Here is a 19,088-nt window from a genome sequence, read left to right as displayed (position 1 = left end):
CCAATCAGTTATGTCTCATAGTAGCTACTTTTTCTGGTTTCTTATTGTGTTTCATTTTGTAACGTTTCATTTCTGAAAAATACTTTCAATTTCTGAAATGTTTCATTTTCATTTTGTCCCTTTTTTATTGTGTTTTGGTTTCTAAAATTTGGCTTTCTTTCTATAATGCAACGTTTTTTTTTTTTTAATTATCATTTGTTTCACTTTTTTGTTAATCGATTTGTACTTCAGGGCCACCGTAGAAACCAAAACCTGTAAACCGTTTTTGGCAAAGATCATCTTTATTGCCTCCCTGATAGAAACCATTTATTTTAAAGTGCAACATTGAGATCCTTCAACGACCTGCTAGATATATGCTGTGTATTTCCTCAGTCTTCTAAGCAGGTGGAAGATTTCAGGTATGACAGTGCCTGGTCTGACCTTAGAAGCTAAGCAAGGTCATTCTATTCTGTCTTTGAATGGGAGACCACTTGGGGACTTTTTCTTTGTCTTTTGGTTGCGCTCTTTAGAGATCACCACAGCAAATCATCTGCCTCCATCTAACTCTATCCTCCTCCGTTACACCATACACCCTCATGCCCTCCACTACATCCATAAATCTCCTATTTGGTCTTCCTTTCGGCTTCCTTCTTGGTAGCTCCAACCTCATTTCATCAACATAATCAGTTTTCCTCATCAGTCCAAATCATTTCAATTGTCTTTATTTCCAAAAGTCTGTGTGTCCCTCTGTATCTTTCCTCACCACTCCCAAAGAGAACCTCGACATTTTCATCTCTGCTACCACCAGTTCTGCCTCCTGCCTTATTTCTCAGAACCACTGTCTCTAAACCAACAACATGGCTGCTCTCACCACAGTCTTCTACACCTTTCCTTTTAATCTTGCTGACACTCAACTGTCACAGCTAAAAACTTTCATTCGACTTTCTTGCACACCCCTCTTCATTTCTTTTCTACACTCTGTTTTGCTCTGAACTGTTGACCCAAAGTACTTAAAGTTGCTTCACTTCTGCTCCCTAAAACCTCACCATTCCACTGGAGTCTCTCTCATTTACAGACAGATACTCTGTTTTGCTGCGGCCAACATTGCTTCATCTCCGTTCCAGATGATACCTCCACTTGTCAAGATGTACCTGCTCCCTGCTCTCACTACAGATCACAGTGTCATCTGCAAACATCATAATCAAAGGAGTAGACCACCTGGCACCAACCACAAGCCAACCAAGTGGGAGCAGAATTTCCATGTCCAGGTAAATGCAGAGGGTTGGGTTTAAGGCGGGCATCTGCTGTAAAGCCAAATACAGACATGAATTACAGCAATTCGCTGGAAAGTTAACGTAAAAACCAAAAAAAGGCAAAGAGATTTCAGCATTGCATCTGTTCAACCTTTTAAAAACAACATGAGACAATGATCATTGGTTATTCTTAGAAACTCTGGATAACCGGCTTCATATTTGACCTAAGACCACATTTAGAAACCTCTGCTGAGGCAACTGAAGGCGTTTTCTCTGGTGATCCTTGATGTTTGCCCAAGACGCTACAGTTTCAGCAACAATTCTGTCAGGTTCTCACTCATACCATGCATGGCTGCGCACAGACACACTCGCACCTCATCTGCTGACACAGTTCTTGAGTGGCTGCATTGATTGAACATGGTGACAGACTTTCAGCAACAGCACTTATAGAGATGTGAGTAAAGAGTAGATGCTTTTAACAAAATGAGGAAGCTAGATGGCTGATCTGAGGACCCTACGCATGAATGATTATCTGCAGCGGAAAGATGGAGCAAAGCAAAGTCTAAAAGAATAGAGCTTATGGTAGGATAGGGCTCTGGGGTGTTTATTGAGTGTGTGCCGGGGGATGACCCATTGCCGCCTCCAATTACAAATCATTTCCCTGTCATGCCTGAGCTGCTGCCATTGCATGAACTGTAGCAACCCCAGGGTCTGTCTCTAGAATCATCCATCCATCTTCCTCCGCTTTTCCGGGACCGGATCAGCAGTCTAAGCAGAGATGCCCAGACTTCCCATGCCCCAGCCACTTCCTCCAGCTCCTCTGGGGGGACCCCGAGGCGTTCCCAGGCCAGCCGAGAGACATAGTCTCTCCATCGTGTCCTGGGTCTTCCCCGGGGCCTCCACCCAGTGGGACATGCCCAGAACACCTCTCCAGGGAGGTGTCCAGGAGGCATCCGGACTAGATCCCCGAGCCAGCTCAACTGGCTCCTTTCGATGTGGAGGAGAAATGGTTCTACTCCAAGCTATCCGCGGGTTACCAAGCTTCTCACCCTATCTCTAAGGGAGCGCCCAGCCACCCTGCGGAAGAAGCTCATTTCAGCCGCTTGTGTTCGGGACCTCGTTCTTTTGGTCACCATAGGTGAGTGTTGGAACGAAGATCGACCGTTAAATTGAGAGCTTCGCTTTTTGGCTCAGCTTTCTCTTTACCACAACGGACCGATACAGCGACCGCATAACTACGGACGATCCGCCTGTCAATCTCACACTCCGGTCTTCCCTCGCTCGTGAACAAGACCCCAAGCTATTCAAATTCCTCCACATGGGGCAAGGACACTCCACCTACCGAGAGATGGCAAACTACCTAACGAAAGCCAAGTTTCATGACCGGGGTTTGGGCCGCCGAGCCACCCGCCCTTGACTGCCACCCAAACCACATTGCACCGGCCCCTTTTGAGGTACGGGTGGTGGGCCCATAGGAGAGTGGTCCCACGTCGCGCCTTCGGGCTGGGCTCGACCGGGGCCCGTGGGAAGAGCCCCGGTCACCAGGCGCTCGCCTGTGAGCCCCAACCCCAGGCCTGGCTCCAGAGTGGGGCCCCGGTGACGCCAATCCAGGTGACGTCCTTGTTCTTTCCTTTCATCAGGGGGTTCTGAACTGCTCTTTGTCTGACTCGTCACCCACGACCTGTCTGCCATGAGGGAGACCCTACCAAGGGCTTAAGCCCCGGACAGCTTAGCTCCTGGGATCACTCGAGCTCTCAAACTCCCCCACCACGTTAAGGTGGCGGTTCACCGGGGAGATCTCTAGAATCAGATACGGGCAATTTCATTTAGAAAGATTAATGCAAAGTTTACAGATCTACCAATTAGTTATGGCAACAGAGCAAGAACCTTGCCACAAGATATGTGAAAAATACTTTAGGGACGGGCTAAGGTGACACAGTCTGCACGTCTATCCAAGAGGACCTGGCCGCAATGGGGCCAGAATCCCCCCCATGTATCGCGAGAAAAAACAACAGTTAACTGGCAACTTAAACAGTTAAGGATTTAACCATTTTAGTGTTAATAAAAGTTTTTGACAATTCTGAATATTTTTGTTAAAATCAAATTAAAAAGCAGTTTGCTTTGGCATCATTTTAAGCTGACATTGTTCACAAAAACTTTTTTTGTACTGGGGACTATAACTGTTACTGTTTCAAGCTGTTTTAAGAAAACTTTTTAAATGCCAAAGTAATTACCGTTATCCCTCAATTTAGGTTTTTTAAAAGTATTAAAAATCTGAGCAATTTGGTTTAACATAATTTTAAAATGTACTGCATTTAAGTGGAACAGTTTAAATCAACATCAAATCCTGCAGCGATCTTGATGAGTCTTCTAGAGGTTAAAGCAGCACAAGTGACAGATTGGAGACCTGTCCAGGATGTGTCCTGCTTTTGCCCATGAGTGGCCAGGATAAGCTCCAGCAGCCCTGTGACCCCAAAAGGGACAAAAACAGGACTTGAAAATGAATGAATGTTGTTTCAAGATTGTAAGACGTGTAATTCATTTAATAAAAAAACAAAAAACAAAAAGAATTCTCCGCAAAGAGCGGATTTGCAGTAAAGAAGTGAAAAACATGATAAAATTCCATTTCAAACCAACAAAACAAAGCAGGAGACAACAAAAAGAAAACGGTGCATTCAATGTCTTTGTGCATTATTTGAAAAACTTGATCAATGTTTTTAACTGAATTATTCTTAAGTTCTGAATCACAAATCAAAAATTCTAACAGAAAAAAAATAAAACATAAATAAAATAAACCCAGGTTCCTTTCGCATTATCACAAAGGTATTTGGTAAATATTTTATATTATTTAATGACATATTTTGGCCGGACATTTAACTAATAAAAAGAAATGTGTTCTGTCTTTATTATTATCTATCTGTATTTTACCCCCAAAAACAACAATTTAAAATTGGAATGAAATTCAGTTTAAAACCGAACCATATGTAACACCATTGAAGTGAATTGTGGGGACAGTGTCTTGTTCCATCTTTACTGCATACTCGTTTTTTTACTTCAAGTGTCAAACACGTTTTGTCTTCAGTTTAAGAAGGATTTATTATCTGTTGTTTTATTACATTACACCAGCCTAAATATAAGATAACTTAAAGTTTTATTTATTCCTACTTGGATATTAGCAAATGAAATAATGTGATTTTTTAAAACTTTTTTGTTGGTATTTTGTAACACACAAATTGAACCAAAACAAAACTATGACTCAAAAATCGGGGTTTGAACTGAATATTGGGAAAGCATTGCATCTATAATTTAGTCCGACATGTTCAACAGTCTTTTAGAAAAAGATTCAACCCTTATACGTTTGGCTATTAAGTGTGATAAAAAGATGATACATCTTTGAATCTGACAAAGAAAAAAAAAAGTGTAAAGAAATTTCCAAAAGCTGAAGTAGGAAAAATATGAGTTATAAAGTTTCCATTTTCTCTGGCTTGGTTACATTAACTCCACTTTTTCAAAGGGCTGTCTGTCTTTTATGTGAGATTTCACAGTCTTTTCTTCTTTACCAGAGATTTGCTTTTTGTCTAAAGATTTAATAATTTATCTGTCCACTTAAAACGGGGTCCCAGCTTGCTGCTTTCTCTATTTGATTAAACTTCTATATGACTAGTTGTCTAAACGAAAACAAAGAAGTAGACCCAATAAGTAAGTTAAGGTCACATACTTGGTAAAACAACAGCCTTCCATCTGAAGTGTTTTCCATGAGTTTCTGTCTGATGAATCATGTTTCAAAAGCTTCATTGTGAAAACTTGCGATTGTTCGCTTTCATGACGACAGCATTTGAGGAAAATATACATGAAGAACCACAAACACTTGTGGTTCACATTCAAACAGGTTCATCGTGTGTGTATCACACACATTTCTCTCTCCTGTTCTATTGGTCTGTTAATCCCAGCCATGTATTGGGGACATGTGGAAGCAGCTTGCCACGGCTGATAGGAGAATTATGTGGGCTTTAACCAGCTAAATAAATAATTATGTTTGTGTAAATTCCTCAAAAGGATTTGTATTACTTCTTGATGGTGGATGTGAGATGTAAGGAACGGTGAAATACCCAAGCAGCCTTCCATATGCTGTTTGAAGACCGCACGCACAAAATAGACAATAGCATGATTGCTTTGAAAGAGAAAAGTGCCAAATGGGTTTGATTGTTGTTGAGGTGCAGACGCCTGTGTGTGTGTTTGTTGTGTGTGTGCATGGAAGACAGTGAGGGGTGGGTGGGAAACATCAAAAGTATGCTTCTGAATATTGCTGTTAGTGGCTCTTTATATCCTTCCCTACTATCCTCACTGTCTCAAAGTACTTCTTACCATAATCCTTCTCATGACGGCTGGCACTTTAGAAACGCCCACACAATGTTTCTGAAGTCAGTCAGAGTGATGGAAACACACAAATCCAGACACCCTAAAGAGCTGCTCCTGAGCCTAGGAGCACTGCGACTGTCTGAACAAAACACACTTGTCCAGTGTCAAGTTACGTACACAACAGGCATGTGTGCAAGAACACGGGTTTTTGAACGTGCTTTTAGCATACAGTGTTTAGACAGGTCCGTCACTCTCTGAAACTAGTAGATATTCCTGCAGTTGTAAGAGTCTTGATTCGAAAAGTTAAAGAGGTGCAGATCTCTTATCTCTATTCCGATATATAAAAGACGTGTCGTACATTTCCAGTCGGACGCAAACCACAATTATTTATTTCTCCACGCGTACATCACTACCAAATCAGCGCAGGTTCAATTGCTTAGCGTCGTGTTTGTATAACTACAAATGCACTTCAAAACTTGTGAATGTGAGAGTTTTGAAGCCCGAAATGCGCATATACGAATATTTATATAGACTTTTCATTGGAAGTGGTGGCTCAATCGCACGTTTCCAAGCCCAGTGTGAACCTAGTATAAGGGCGGGAAAAATGCAAACAGTCGGACCAAAAAAGTTAGGTAAGAATTTATTTCCAAAGTCAAGAGGAAAAACACAAGAGCTCAAACTTCCCATCCATACTGTAGGTTGTATGTTGACAATGTCAATCATTGCAAATGGCTGCAAAGTCTCACTCACACATGCTCACAGGAAAATGCTCAACATGAGAGGATTCACAGATGCAAACACTTGTAAATTCCACAAAGTCTCAAGAAGGGCTCAACTTCAAGTAAACACACCAACACGCTGCATGTCACTGATAAGGCAATTTGGTGGAAAGAAAAAAAAAGTATTTCCCTTTTACTTTGGGGGAAAAAAAGAAAGCACTCAGTTCCACTTGAGGAAAAATGGAGCTTATTTGTTTGCTGTGATTGAGTTTGTGCTTGGTTAAGCTTGAGTTTCAACTTTTGAGGCAGAACAAATTGCAAGAACGGATAGGAGCAGTCAGTGTGGGATCAAGGACGACGCAGGAAGTGGAGACAGGATCGACACTGCGGCCATTTGTGTAAATCATGGATTTAGCCACAGAAAAGCTGTGAAATTGGTGATTTTAGTTCACGTTTAAATCCTTCACATACACCGTCTTCTTTCAGCTGATATAAATGATACTCTATCATACAGTGAGGTAATGTAGTTTCACTCTGATTCATATCCAAAGAAAACCAGGTCTCAGTCATTTTGGCTTGTTTGTTCCGTAAGAGATAGATAGTTCCTTTGGAAGATGTGAAAGCTCACCTGAACTCTGCTGCTATCACACTAATAAACTCCCTGAAAACGAGGGTCTGAGTTCATTTAACCCTTGTGCAATCCTAGGCACTTTAATGTTGGGAGTTGGGTCATCTAGACCCACTAGACCAGGGGTCGGCAACCCATCGTTTCGGAGCCACATGTGGCTCTTTCATCCTTCTGTTGTGGCTCCCTGTGACTTTGGAAAATAATGAGTATTTTATAATAATTAAATTTTATTTTAGTTTGTTCAATTTTCATGGCATTTCAAAGGCGCTGATGGCTGCGTATGAAGCGCGAGCCACGTAAAAAACAGCTCTGTAATGAGCTCGTATTTATCGGGCGAGACCTGCAGAGCTGATAGCAGGCGGCTTCAATAAACACTCCGATCTTCTGCCGGGAACTTGACGTACCGCGGGGCAGAGACCAACTCGCTGATGACAGACTGAGAGTTCGCGCCAGTGTTGCCAGATAGAGTCACAGTTTTCCAGCCCAAAAGTCATCTGAAAACCGCCAGACCCAGCCAAAAACCGCCCAACACAAGTTTTGATTATGTTTTTTTCCCGTACTGGACTGATAAAATGAAAAAAATTTCTAAATAAAAGATAGTTCAGACTAATAATAAAATGTGTACAATATTGAATATTTCTTCAGCGGAGCGCCTTCTTCCATTCATTTGCTTAACCCGCTATAACCTGCGTCCGGCTCTTTCATCCTTGTGGAGCGCCCCGACTACCGTATTTTGCGCTCTCTGTGTCGGACACACTGAGGAGCGCGGGGGAAACAACTCTCAGCTGCAGAGGATGTGAACAGGTGAACAGGTAGAGAGGAAAAGCAGGTAAAGAGGCGGGGGAGGGGCTTTGGCTTCAAACTCTGTCAGAGAGATGGAAACACGGGCGTCAGATTCAGACGCAGCTTTCCCTGCGGGAGTTGAAGCAGAGACCTTCCCTGGGATGATTTTATAAACTCAAACATGGAAACATGATTACCAAGTAGAACTCTTCAAAATAATAAACCTGATCTCTCCACATTCTCAGTATCTACCATGCATTGATAAACACATCGCTCCATGCAGCGATCAGACCAGAACTAGTAGCTCCTCCCACACGCGGCCGCGGTATCATCCTTTAAAGAACATAATGTGCATTTGCTGCGACGTATGCTTCAGACGATGTCCGATTGGCCAATCTACATGTCAATCAAGTCCCTTACTTCTCAGTGAGGATTTTGATTGGCTGGTGGATTTTAAAGAAGTACTTTTTTTTTAAATCTTTTCTGGCCCGCGATCTACACTCGTGTCATTGAAGGTCGACCGGTAGATCGCGATCGACGTAATGAGCACCTTTGAATAATATATACATGCATAATATATATAATGATGTCAAAACGGGTTGTGGCTCCGAGTGCATTCTTTTTTATTAGGGGCGGTCCCAAATGGCTCTTTGAGTAAAAAAGGTTGCCGACCCCTGCACTAGACAGTGCTCTGATCCTTTTTTCTTCAATGATTTGTGATCTTCACTGGTGTCCATGGATTACATGAAATCTGTCCACCTTTATCATGGAAGGGTTTACACGTCAATGTAAGGGTGGAGTCATAGGATAGCACAAGGGTTAAAGTGAATTTTACTGCAACTAAGAGAACGCAAATACAATTCTAACCGGACAAAGACTCACCGAAAATCAAGAGAGTAGGCAATGTCCATTTTACAGTAGAAATAAGGAAACGAATTGCAAAAAAATTAGACATATTTCATTAATGAACATCGCCTTGACTTAATTTTTTTATTATACCATCGGCATCTCAGATAAGCAACAATAGCTAAGAATGTCTTCCATACATGTAGCTTAAAGGTTCTTTTATATATTTGTATAAAGAATACAAAAAAGTGGGCAATTATAAAGTTCAAGTTGCAATCATTGCATTTCAGAAAAACGAAACGCGAATATAAACTATAATATAATACAATGTACATGGATCTAGTGCATGCAACAAAATGGGGCAGAGCAGAAGGCTTGTGCCCCGCCCTCTGTAGTTTCTAAATCACAACTATAATCTTTTTCCACACAGAATGTTTTTGCTCCTGATTCACAACAGCTTGAATAAAGAAATACTTAGAGCCCTGGGACAGACTGGCAGCATGTCCAGGATGTGGACGTGTGGCCGGGATAGGCTCCGGCAGCCCTGTGACCCCGAAAGGCACACAACGGCTTAGAAGATGATTGAATTAATGAAATACTCAGAAATGCAATTATGATCTTAATTTTCCTTATACATGTCCTACATCGTCAGAAAAATGCCAAAAAAACATGGTGAAAACATAATTTTCATCAGAGTGGGTCTTTAATTGCAAAACTACAATAAATAAAACAACTAAAAAAGTCAAATTTTCTTACCATTGTCAATGGCCAAGAATGTGGCCTCGTATATATTGTTTTTCACGTAGATGGACTCCCGGTCAAGAATTGCAGTTGTTATGATTTGACCATTGGTTCCGTTGATGGACAGCCAGTCTGCGGGGTCGCTAAGTTTTAAATATCTGAAGACAAAAAAAAGGAAAGACCAAAAGGGAAGTTAGTGTTGATGTTTCCACATCTTTATGTGATCATATATTTTCTCTGATCTTTGTGGATTGCTTCCAAATACAGTCACTCACAGACATGAAGCAGCCTGACCTTCACACAGTTTAATTCTTCACTGGTTTCTTTCCTGGAGCTCGAAGCTTTCACTCAATTTTACCTCATTTTTCACTTCTTTGTACCGTGCAATGGAGTCAATTACCTCCTTAGTTAAGCACTGATGCAACTGCCTGTGTGTTGCCTAGCCCTTTGTTTTTTCCTTAGAAGGTGTTAACTTAAAGCTCTGGAAGGCATGTACAGCTTAAGTGTGGTTTGCAGTGCTGCCGTTGTAGGTGCGCGTGGAGGAGCAGTGCGGAGCGTGACGGAACCTTGATAGGATCTTCCTGCCGATTATCAAACATGGAAATGGATGCTGCAGGGGCAGTGACTTGCCCCTTTAATAACGGGCCAAAACAAAAAAGGAAGGAGGGATCATCTGCAGTATTCAAACCCAATCTCATTCTGATCTTACTGTTCCTGCTTTACTGGATTTTGTTGCTTTCAGCTCATTCGCTGATAGCAACAAACCATTATCTGATCTCTATTCACCCATGCACATCAGCTCATCTCGCCTTGCTTGATATTCCTACATTTTTGTATCCCTTGAATCTTCTCAAGCAATGTTCCGGTATCCAAAGGCCATCAGCTGTCACCTGTCTTGGCTTTAGTCTTTCTACCACATGTTAAACATCCTTTCTGTACATGTGCCACTTTGGCTTCACACAATGAGGTTTCTCCATTCTGCACCTTTTTTTAAACCCAATTGAAAAGCTTCATTCTTATTGTAGCTTCTATATCTACTTGTTTGTTTGTTTTTTAACAAAAATATCTCCAGTTCAACATACGTAGGAAAAAAATTCAAGCTTTCGAAGGATGGGTGGCAACAAGGAGTGGGTGGCCAGAAAATATAATCTTTCTCCTGCAGTGAAATGGGATTTTCCCAGTAGGCAGTGTGTGTGATCACAGGCACAGTGCTGTGCAGGGAAAAGGATCACAGCAATGACATTTTTACAGTCTAGACTGTTTCACAAAAGTTCGCCTGGCCCACAGCTGCTTATTGGCTGCCTGTGTAATCACCACAAGGACAACAGGCATTCAGTGAGCAGTGGGAGGCTGGGATAAAAACCTGAGAAAAATGATTAGGAGTGGGTGAATGAGCAGAGGAGAAATTCAGGAAAAAACTTGCACCACTGCATGATCTGATATGAACATTCCAATTAAGACTGACTGATACCTTCTATTTTGTATTCAACTGCCCATGAATTAGTTTTGTCCTGCTTTTAGAAATTAGGAGTCATAGGGATTTAAATATTAAAGAGATATGTCTACACAGTATCTGCACTGTGAATAAACCTCCTTTTTTACTACTACGGTGTGATTTTTGTGACTAATGTGCATGCATGTGCAGAATTCTGTAATTAAAATCCAAATATCCTAAAAATGGGGTAGCTGTGAAACATGTCTACTAACAAAGAAAACACATTTTTAAACACAAATTAAGATTCAAATTATGATAATGTTACAACTTTTACTTGTTTTTCAGATAAAGTGATCCACATGAAATGATTAAAAATAAATATTAAACATATCAAAAGCTATTGCTTTAGTCACATACATGGAGATTGACCCATAAAGGTGCTGTGGGTTTTTGGATTGTCTGGGCCCGTGGAAGATTTTAAACAAGTGCAGATGCATCTTAAAAAGTGTGTCTCGCAGTTCCCCTTGAGGTTTGTATGGTCACCTTTAGTGACGTCATGAAAATAAAATGAACCATTGTCACGTCAGGACAATGGTCAGTATTTGCAAAGTTAATGGAAGTTACACGTGCTTATGTTGTATGGGTGATGCTGTCATACGGTGTCCTTATGGCAAACTCTAGTCATAAGTGAGTTGCACACTCTGGCTCCTTACTGACCCTGCGCAAATGCTGCACGCACGGGGTGTATAGGTGCTCTGATTGCATAATTTTCTAATATTCAACAGTCAGTTTGTACGCAGGGAGTGGATACTTATCACTTGGATAGCTCTAACGGGCCCCTGGCTCAGTGTTCCGGGGATTTAAAAACAAGGGAAAATCTGTACGATGTCTTTGCATCTCACCTGCTTCACCCTCACCTGTTAAGTGTTGGCTATGACCTGTCAACTGAAGCATTGTCATAGAAGATAATGTGCATGAATGTTTTTGCTCCATGGGCTCAGTGTGTGGTCTGCAATCTTGACATTTTATGCGGCCCCATTTTTTCACCCGTAGACAGTCCGCATCCACCCGTGAGGGCAGTTGTGACCAAGACATAAAGCATGAAGTAAGACAGCATCAATGAAGGGAGATAAGAGGATGTGGAACGGACTCCCTGAAAATGAAAAAAAATGTTAATTGGCTGAAGCTAATTAACCAAAAGAGAAACAGCGGTGACTGTGGCTGGCGGAAAACAGAACGTAAGCTGAACACAAAGCACAATTACATCGGAGAAAACAAACAATCCAAAAAAAAAAGCAGCGAATCAAACCTTCAACATCCCTACCTTCTTAATTCATGCTGTTGTTTTTCTGACCCTAAAGCTGTCTGTGTCTCACTGAAGACCTTGGAATTGTCTGTGTGTGAGAAGTACAAGAGAAATAAAAGCTTCTTGCTTTTTCTGTGGCGATTGGTCAGAGGTTAGTTTCAAAGGATTTTTAAATAGACTACGTGACCCTCATCGTGTAATGAGGGAGATGGCAGCAGCGTTTTAACTATCACTTCTCTTAGACCTTGAAAATGAGAAATGGGTGAGCAAATTCAAGTATCTTTAATTTTTTTCCCATTCTACTACATTTCATTTTGATACAATAAGGGTTTTTGCAGAGAGCTCTCTCTCTATATATATATCTTCACGCAGATATATATATATATATATATATATATATATATATATATATATATATATATATATATATATATATATATATATATATAATTTGTGGGAACGAGATATCATATATATATATCGTTCCCACAAATTAATATCTTGTTCCCAAAAATTAATATCTTGTTCGCACAAAATAATATTCTGTATCTCACAAGATAATATTCTGTTCCCATGAAATACTATTTCGTTCCCTCGAAATAATTAAGTTGAGAACAAAATAGTATCTTGTTCCCACAAAATAATATACCGTTCCCAAGCATTAATTAATTTGTGCGAACGAAGTAATTATTTTCGTCATAAGTCATTCATAAACATGGATTGCTGCTTCGCTTACCGGACATAGCTCCTAGCTTCAGAAACACGGATGTGAGCAATAGTTGGATTTACAGCAGATACCTTCACATTTCTGTCTGTGTGTGTCTCATTACAGTGCATTAAAGACACGGAACATCTTTTGAGATCAAATTTATTTATTTTAATACGCTCTACAAAAGCATCATACTCCTAAGCAGACACTTTACATCCAAAGGCTAGTAGGCTACATGCTACGTATCCCATCATGCATCACGAGCAGCCAATCATTTGTCTACTTGTTACACTAGAGTTATGGGGACACAGTGATTGTTCGAGATGCATTATGTGGAAAACGTGATGGATTCGGCATTCGGGCAACCTAAAAAGTTCTGCGGCGCAGCCATGTGCTATGTCTGGAGAAATGCAATGTGACGAAACAGCAAGCTTGGGCATCCTAAATCTTATGATATTTTTCTTATATTCATATAATAAATTGATCATTCTTGTTTTTCTTTTTCCTTTCTTGAACGTATGTGGGTCACAGAGACACGGAAGTTATTGCTGAAAGCTGCTTTTGCGGCCGGCTGGAGAGCATATCCTTGTTTATGAATGACTTATGACGTGAACAATTATTTCGTTCATACAAATTAATTATTTTGAGGGAACGAAATAGTATTTCGTGGGAACGGAATATTATCTTGTGGGAACGGAATATTATTTTGCGCGAACAAGATATTGATTTTTGGGAACGAGATATATATATATTTTTTTTTATGTCAGGACACGGGCTCTGTACATTTGTACAGAGCCCGACCACAAGACCACAATTATTCTCACTTTTTCCAAGTATGTTCACATATGACCAATTTTCATCCGTGCAATATGCAGAAATTATACGTAGTGGTTGTGAGACATGGTCTTAACGGATAAAGGACATGCGCATTTTCCAAAAAGTGTAAAATAGAGGAGAAATTTTGAATTTTTTATTTGTTATATCGTGGAATACAACGCAACTTAATTTTAGCAAGAAGAATAAACTGGATGAAATCATTTTAAATACCTGGTTTTGCCATAGACTAAATTTATTGACGTAAAATTCCAACATATGCAACCAGCACATACAGACTGGTGTTTGCTTCTAAAGAGACGGACATACAAAAGCCACCATTGGACCCCTTTTTCAAGTGACTGCTTGGATTAGAAAAAAGACAGAATCATGTCACTGGGTTTGATAAGATTGGCTCTAAAATTTTTTGAACAGCCCAAAAATAAATGTCCCTTTAGCCTTCAGTGTGAATATGTACCACATTTTTAGAATGTGTGCCATGGTCTTCTGTTAGCTGTTTTCACAAACAACAGCATTAAGGATTCATGGAGATACTGGAAAACTTTTTCCTTCTCCCTGCTGCACCATCAATTTTAAATTGGGTGGAGTAAATTAAAGTGCTTAACTACAAGGAACCTCTGACTGAAGGAAGCCTTGAGCGAGCCAATGACCTAAATATATGTTTTTCAGGAGTTTCAGCTTAGAAGAGTGGTAAACAGACTTTAAGCTCTCCTTGTACCTAAAACTGTTGCATCTTGATACTTTGAAATGTATTTATAGAAGTAAAAGAATTTCCATTATCATCTCCAACATTATTTGCACTAATAAGGCTGAAAGTCCAAATGTTGTCAGTCTTAGTGACATAAGGAGTTATTTGCATGATTTCTGTGTTTCGACTAGGGATGGGCCGATATAATGTTTTCAGGCCAATACCAATAACCAATATTTCCCCTGCAACTGTGAGCGATCGCCGATATTTGCAGATACTGACATTTAAGTGTCTACACAGTAAGACAATGTTAAGATTTTTTGTTTGTTTTTGTTTTTTCTTATTAGAAATGCACAACTTATCTTTTACTGGAAAAACCACATTATATTTTACATTTTCAACATACATCAAGGGATCTCATAGGAACAAGTATCACTTTAAAACTTTGAAAACATATCTGAAAACATTCAGACCATTTATTAAACATATTAGACACAACTGTTAACCATAAGCTCTCCATTACCAGGGATTTATTAGGAACAACATGTATCCCTATCAAAAATAACATTTACCTGAAAACAGTCAATTACTGACTATGACTGTAAAGGGTGAGTTGAAAAAGGGGTTTCAGTGCAATAAAAATGTGCATTCCAGTACCAGCGGACTTCGATCAAAAGGAAAAATTTAAGATTTTTACGTTAAATTTAACTTCCTTCTAATGTCCCACTCCAACAAAATTCCTCCCAGTGGTCTTTTAATCATGAATGTCGATTTTAGCAAAAATCAAAAGGCCTGTGTCATTTTTAAGACATATTTCTGCAGAGCAGAAGGAGCTCAATACAAATTCGCCTCTGGGTTGTGGGCGACACTGTTGACCCGTAAGTTAGCTCCGTTAGTTTCCCATTTGTTGCCCTTTTGTTCCACTCTCTCCTACTAGTTTATAGCACCTCACAACCCCAAGCTAACGTTAGCATAGCAAAAAAAAAACAATTTCATTGGAGTGGGTCTTTCACTAACTGAGCAGACGATGATACAAGTTCTTTCAAAAGTCCACAGTCATCAGGGCAAAATGCCAAAAGCATCATTCTCTTTGAGTTGTCATATGTGTTTGGCATAATCCCGCCTGCTGTTCTGTGAGAAGGTCCAGAATGTGTGCAGGTGTTTGAACTACCTCACAGATGGGCCTTAATTTGAGAGTCTAAAGGGTTGTGTCTGAGAAGGTGGTCTGCTGAAGGACCACCTTAGAGAATTGTGCTCTGTGTCTCTGTTTATTGTTAGTATTATTCTGTACAGCTCAGACTTCCTGAATATTTCAATCTCATCATCATCATAAATATTCGGACCCTTCTGTTGTTGGACGAACAGGACACACACTACCCTGGCGTTCATATTGACATGGACTAGAATAGAAAATGGACAGTACATGCAGTTTTAAAGCTGTTTATGTCTTTTGAAGGCTGCGGCAGAACGATGCAGATCTTTCATAAGTGTGTGGAGTGCTTTCCTCGGCAGTCTTCATCAGGGTCAGCAACACAAAGAAACATGAAGGAGATAAAAGAAGACCCGTTGTGTGCTGGAGATGACTTTGAAACCCCTGGAGTTGATTGTACAAAGATGAATGTTGCGGCGTTATATAAGGCAGACAACATTATGAAGGAAGCTGCCCACCCACTGCACCATGTAATTTTCAAGAGGTGGGGTACCTTTGGTAAAAGGCTTCATCCAGTCTGCCTTATCAAAGACAGGAACACAATTATATAATGGTATTTTATAATCCACTTTTTTTTTATTTAACACAAAGCTTACTTTTTTGTGTTTTACACTGTTTATACTCTTTGTTTGTGGCTCTTTTAAGCTAATTTCTTTTTTAACCAACATTTTGAGAATGAAAAGAATAGTTTGTACTGCACTGCAATCTTTCAATTTCCTTCCTGGTGGCTTTTTTATTGAATAAAACCGAATCTGTCACCCCGCTCGAGCCAAAGATACAATCTCAGAAGTGAATATTGTTAGTTAGTTAAATCACACTGTTAGAATGCAGGACTGAGAACAATAAGAGAGGCAGTAAAAAAAAAGAAAAAGCTACTGGAGCTTGGACATTTTTTCCATAAACTGGCTATAAAATGCTATGGGCACTAATTCTTTCCCAGATATGTGCTGCTGTAATAAAAGTGGACCTTGTGCATTCAGAATATATAACCACAACACACAGCTTTGCTAACAAAGCAAAGTGCTCTACTCCAGAAACACTTTAATTAAATCTCATAAACAGTTCTTGATGCAGATGTAATAAACTAAGTGGAACAAAGAAAGTTGTGCAAGTACATTTTTTGTTCTTTCTCAGCATAAAAGAATGCGCCATAAGGTTTGCTCGAATGCATAATGCTGCTAGCCTTAACTAGAGTATACTTCAATTTTCCTATATATATATAGATTAGGTCAAGCAGGTCATGGTGATCCACTTTGAATGGACTGAAAAGACTATGCATGTATCCATGTATTAAGCCATGCAAACTTTGCTCTGACCTGCAACCCTATGAGGGTGTGTTATTGGCAGCCCATCATGTGGGATGATGGTATAATACTAATAATGTCATACGGACTTGCTTATCAAAATGACCCTTGGAGTGATGAAGAGACTGCACAGCTGGTAAAAGGGCGCCAACCAGTGCTCTTCAAACACGTGTAATGGTAGGCACCTAAGGGTGTCGGTGTCCCCACAGTAAAGGTGGTAGAAATACGATGTTGATGTGTGGTTGCCAAGGTGGCAGTTTCCTGTTGTGGAAGCAGGAAGCTCACTGAGCTGTGTTATGCTAAGTTCATAATGGCCTCTGCAACAGGGCGCGTTTCGAGGTTCAGCGTTCAAAACACTCACGTTCACGCGTCACTTCGCAGTTTTCAGGCTCTAAGTGCAAAACGTGTGGCCATTGAACACGTGTTGAAAATTAAACCGGCCAAACTTTGACCAATCAGGGACTTTGATTCCTATATGTCCTTTTTAATTTACGAAAGTGCCAACCGTTTGAAAATTGATCATGGAAAACTATAGTAGGAATTATTTGACATTAAGTCTTTCATACATAGGAATAAAGCTGTGAAAGAGAAAGCCTGGAACAAGATTTGTAAGACTTGCATCGCCCTGGTAATTTGCACCCAGCCACGTCCAGCTGTGAGTACATGTGCTAGTATCAAGTGGTGACAATCCAGTATGATTACACATACTAAAGGCGCGTCCAAGAACCCACATTCAGAGCGTTCTTGAATGTGCAGCACATTTGTCCTGGAGTGAACGTAGCATTAGTTGAGTTTGGAGAGTTAGGAAAGTCTATTATTATCATTGTTAGTGATTGATGTTTTAATTAGTGGTCGATGTTTTTACCTCTTTGGGTAAAAAAATGAAAACAAACAACAATCAGTCCATATTTGAAAGGGCTTCACCAGTATTTTTATTTTCCTTGGAAAACATCACAGCTGCTCTCTCAAGTAAAATGGGGGAAGAAAAAACTTGATTTAAGTAAATGTTTGATTATCTTTTGATGTCCCTTGTTTCCTCTGGCTTCATTTTTAATGCTTACCCGATCTCTTATCTACCCGACGGGCAGTGCCATTTGGGAAGTTGGTAGGTGTGCGAGTACAGCTGGACGCATGATTAGCCCTGGCAGGTTAGTGATCTGAGCAAGCAGCAGGGACAGGGATGACATTTATTTTTCAAACCCTCGACCCTGAGGATGAAAAATGCATGTCTCAAGCTTAGCCAAGGTGGTTTGGGTAATCATTTATGCCTGTGTCTCTAGTTCTGTGTCTTGACCTTACTGGTTGGGTGTCTGATATGTGATGCATGATGCCTCACTCTCCCTCTAATCCCTGTGCTCTACACACTGGTCCAAACACAGCAGAACACTGCCAGACTGTCTGTCTGTTTCAGATGAGCACCTGTCAAATTTGAACCTTGACCCTGACTCGGCTTACTCACCTCAGCTCTTTTCCATCTCACTGCCTTCACAGACATTTGGGTTTTTACCCCTATTATTTTAAAGACTTAATAAAAACTCAAGCTAAAAACAAAACAAAAAACTACCCAAGTTTTGGCTAAAATGGCTAGCGTCCTTTTTATTCCCAAAAGTTCCAACTGTTTAAATATTGATCATAAAGGAGAAATTATTCTTAAAATGTTAACTGCGCTTTGTACCTGGCCATGATGATATGACACCAAGTCTTTCATGTAAAAGAAGAAGACTGGAACAAGATTAATGAGATTTTCACCCCTTCAACATTTCGCACCAAGCCTCTTTTGAAATGTACATGAGCTAGTATTGGGTAGCAACAATCCAGTGTGAGCACTGTATGCTAAAAGCGCGTTTTAGCACTTTCAGACTATCCCTGATTGCATGACACATGCCCGTTGTGTATGTAGCATTACATCCATGAAACTCCTCTTTGGTTTTTCTTTAGGGAAAAACAAGCTTTTCCTCTTATGTGTTCGTTTCTGATTCCACTTGTCCTCTTCACTCCCGAAGAGAAGAAAACATTTTCTTTTTCCTTGCAAAAAATAATTGAGAAGCACTGTACTAATCAAACGTGACACCTTCCTCCACCCATTCCAACCTGCTTACATACAGCATGTTTCTCCACCTGTTTCTCACAATATGTTTCTCTGGACTCTTGACATAATTATATAAAGTTATCCTCTTTCTTCACTTCTGCTCTCTGTAACTCCACCTTTCCACCTGAGTTCCTCTCCTTTACAGATACATCCACTCTCTTGCTGTGACTGACCTTTCTTCCTCTTCTTTCCAGAGCAAACCGCC

The 19,088-nt window shown here is 40.3% G+C and overlaps 1 protein-coding gene across 2 annotated transcripts in view; it reads right to left on the bottom strand.

Annotated features, from left to right (window-relative positions):
* The window catches only part of LOC101175079 (cadherin-4), a 336,814-nt gene that overhangs the window by 9,504 nt on the left and 308,222 nt on the right, over window positions 1-19,088 (bottom strand). For both annotated transcript variants that reach the window (XM_023957138.2, XM_078950415.1), the window contains one exon: window positions 9,324-9,466. In XM_023957138.2, the coding sequence (XP_023812906.2) occupies window positions 9,324-9,466 (143 nt within the window). The remainder of the gene's footprint in view (window positions 1-9,323; window positions 9,467-19,088) is intronic.

Source organism: Oryzias latipes, chromosome 7 (genome assembly GCF_053564925.1).
Source record: "Oryzias latipes strain Hd-rR chromosome 7, Olatipes_Hd-rR_3.1".
In the NCBI taxonomy this organism is placed as follows: Eukaryota; Metazoa; Chordata; class Actinopteri; order Beloniformes; family Adrianichthyidae; genus Oryzias; species Oryzias latipes.
The sequence above is the reverse complement of the archived record's forward strand: the minus strand, read 5'-3'. Positions and strand labels throughout refer to the sequence as shown.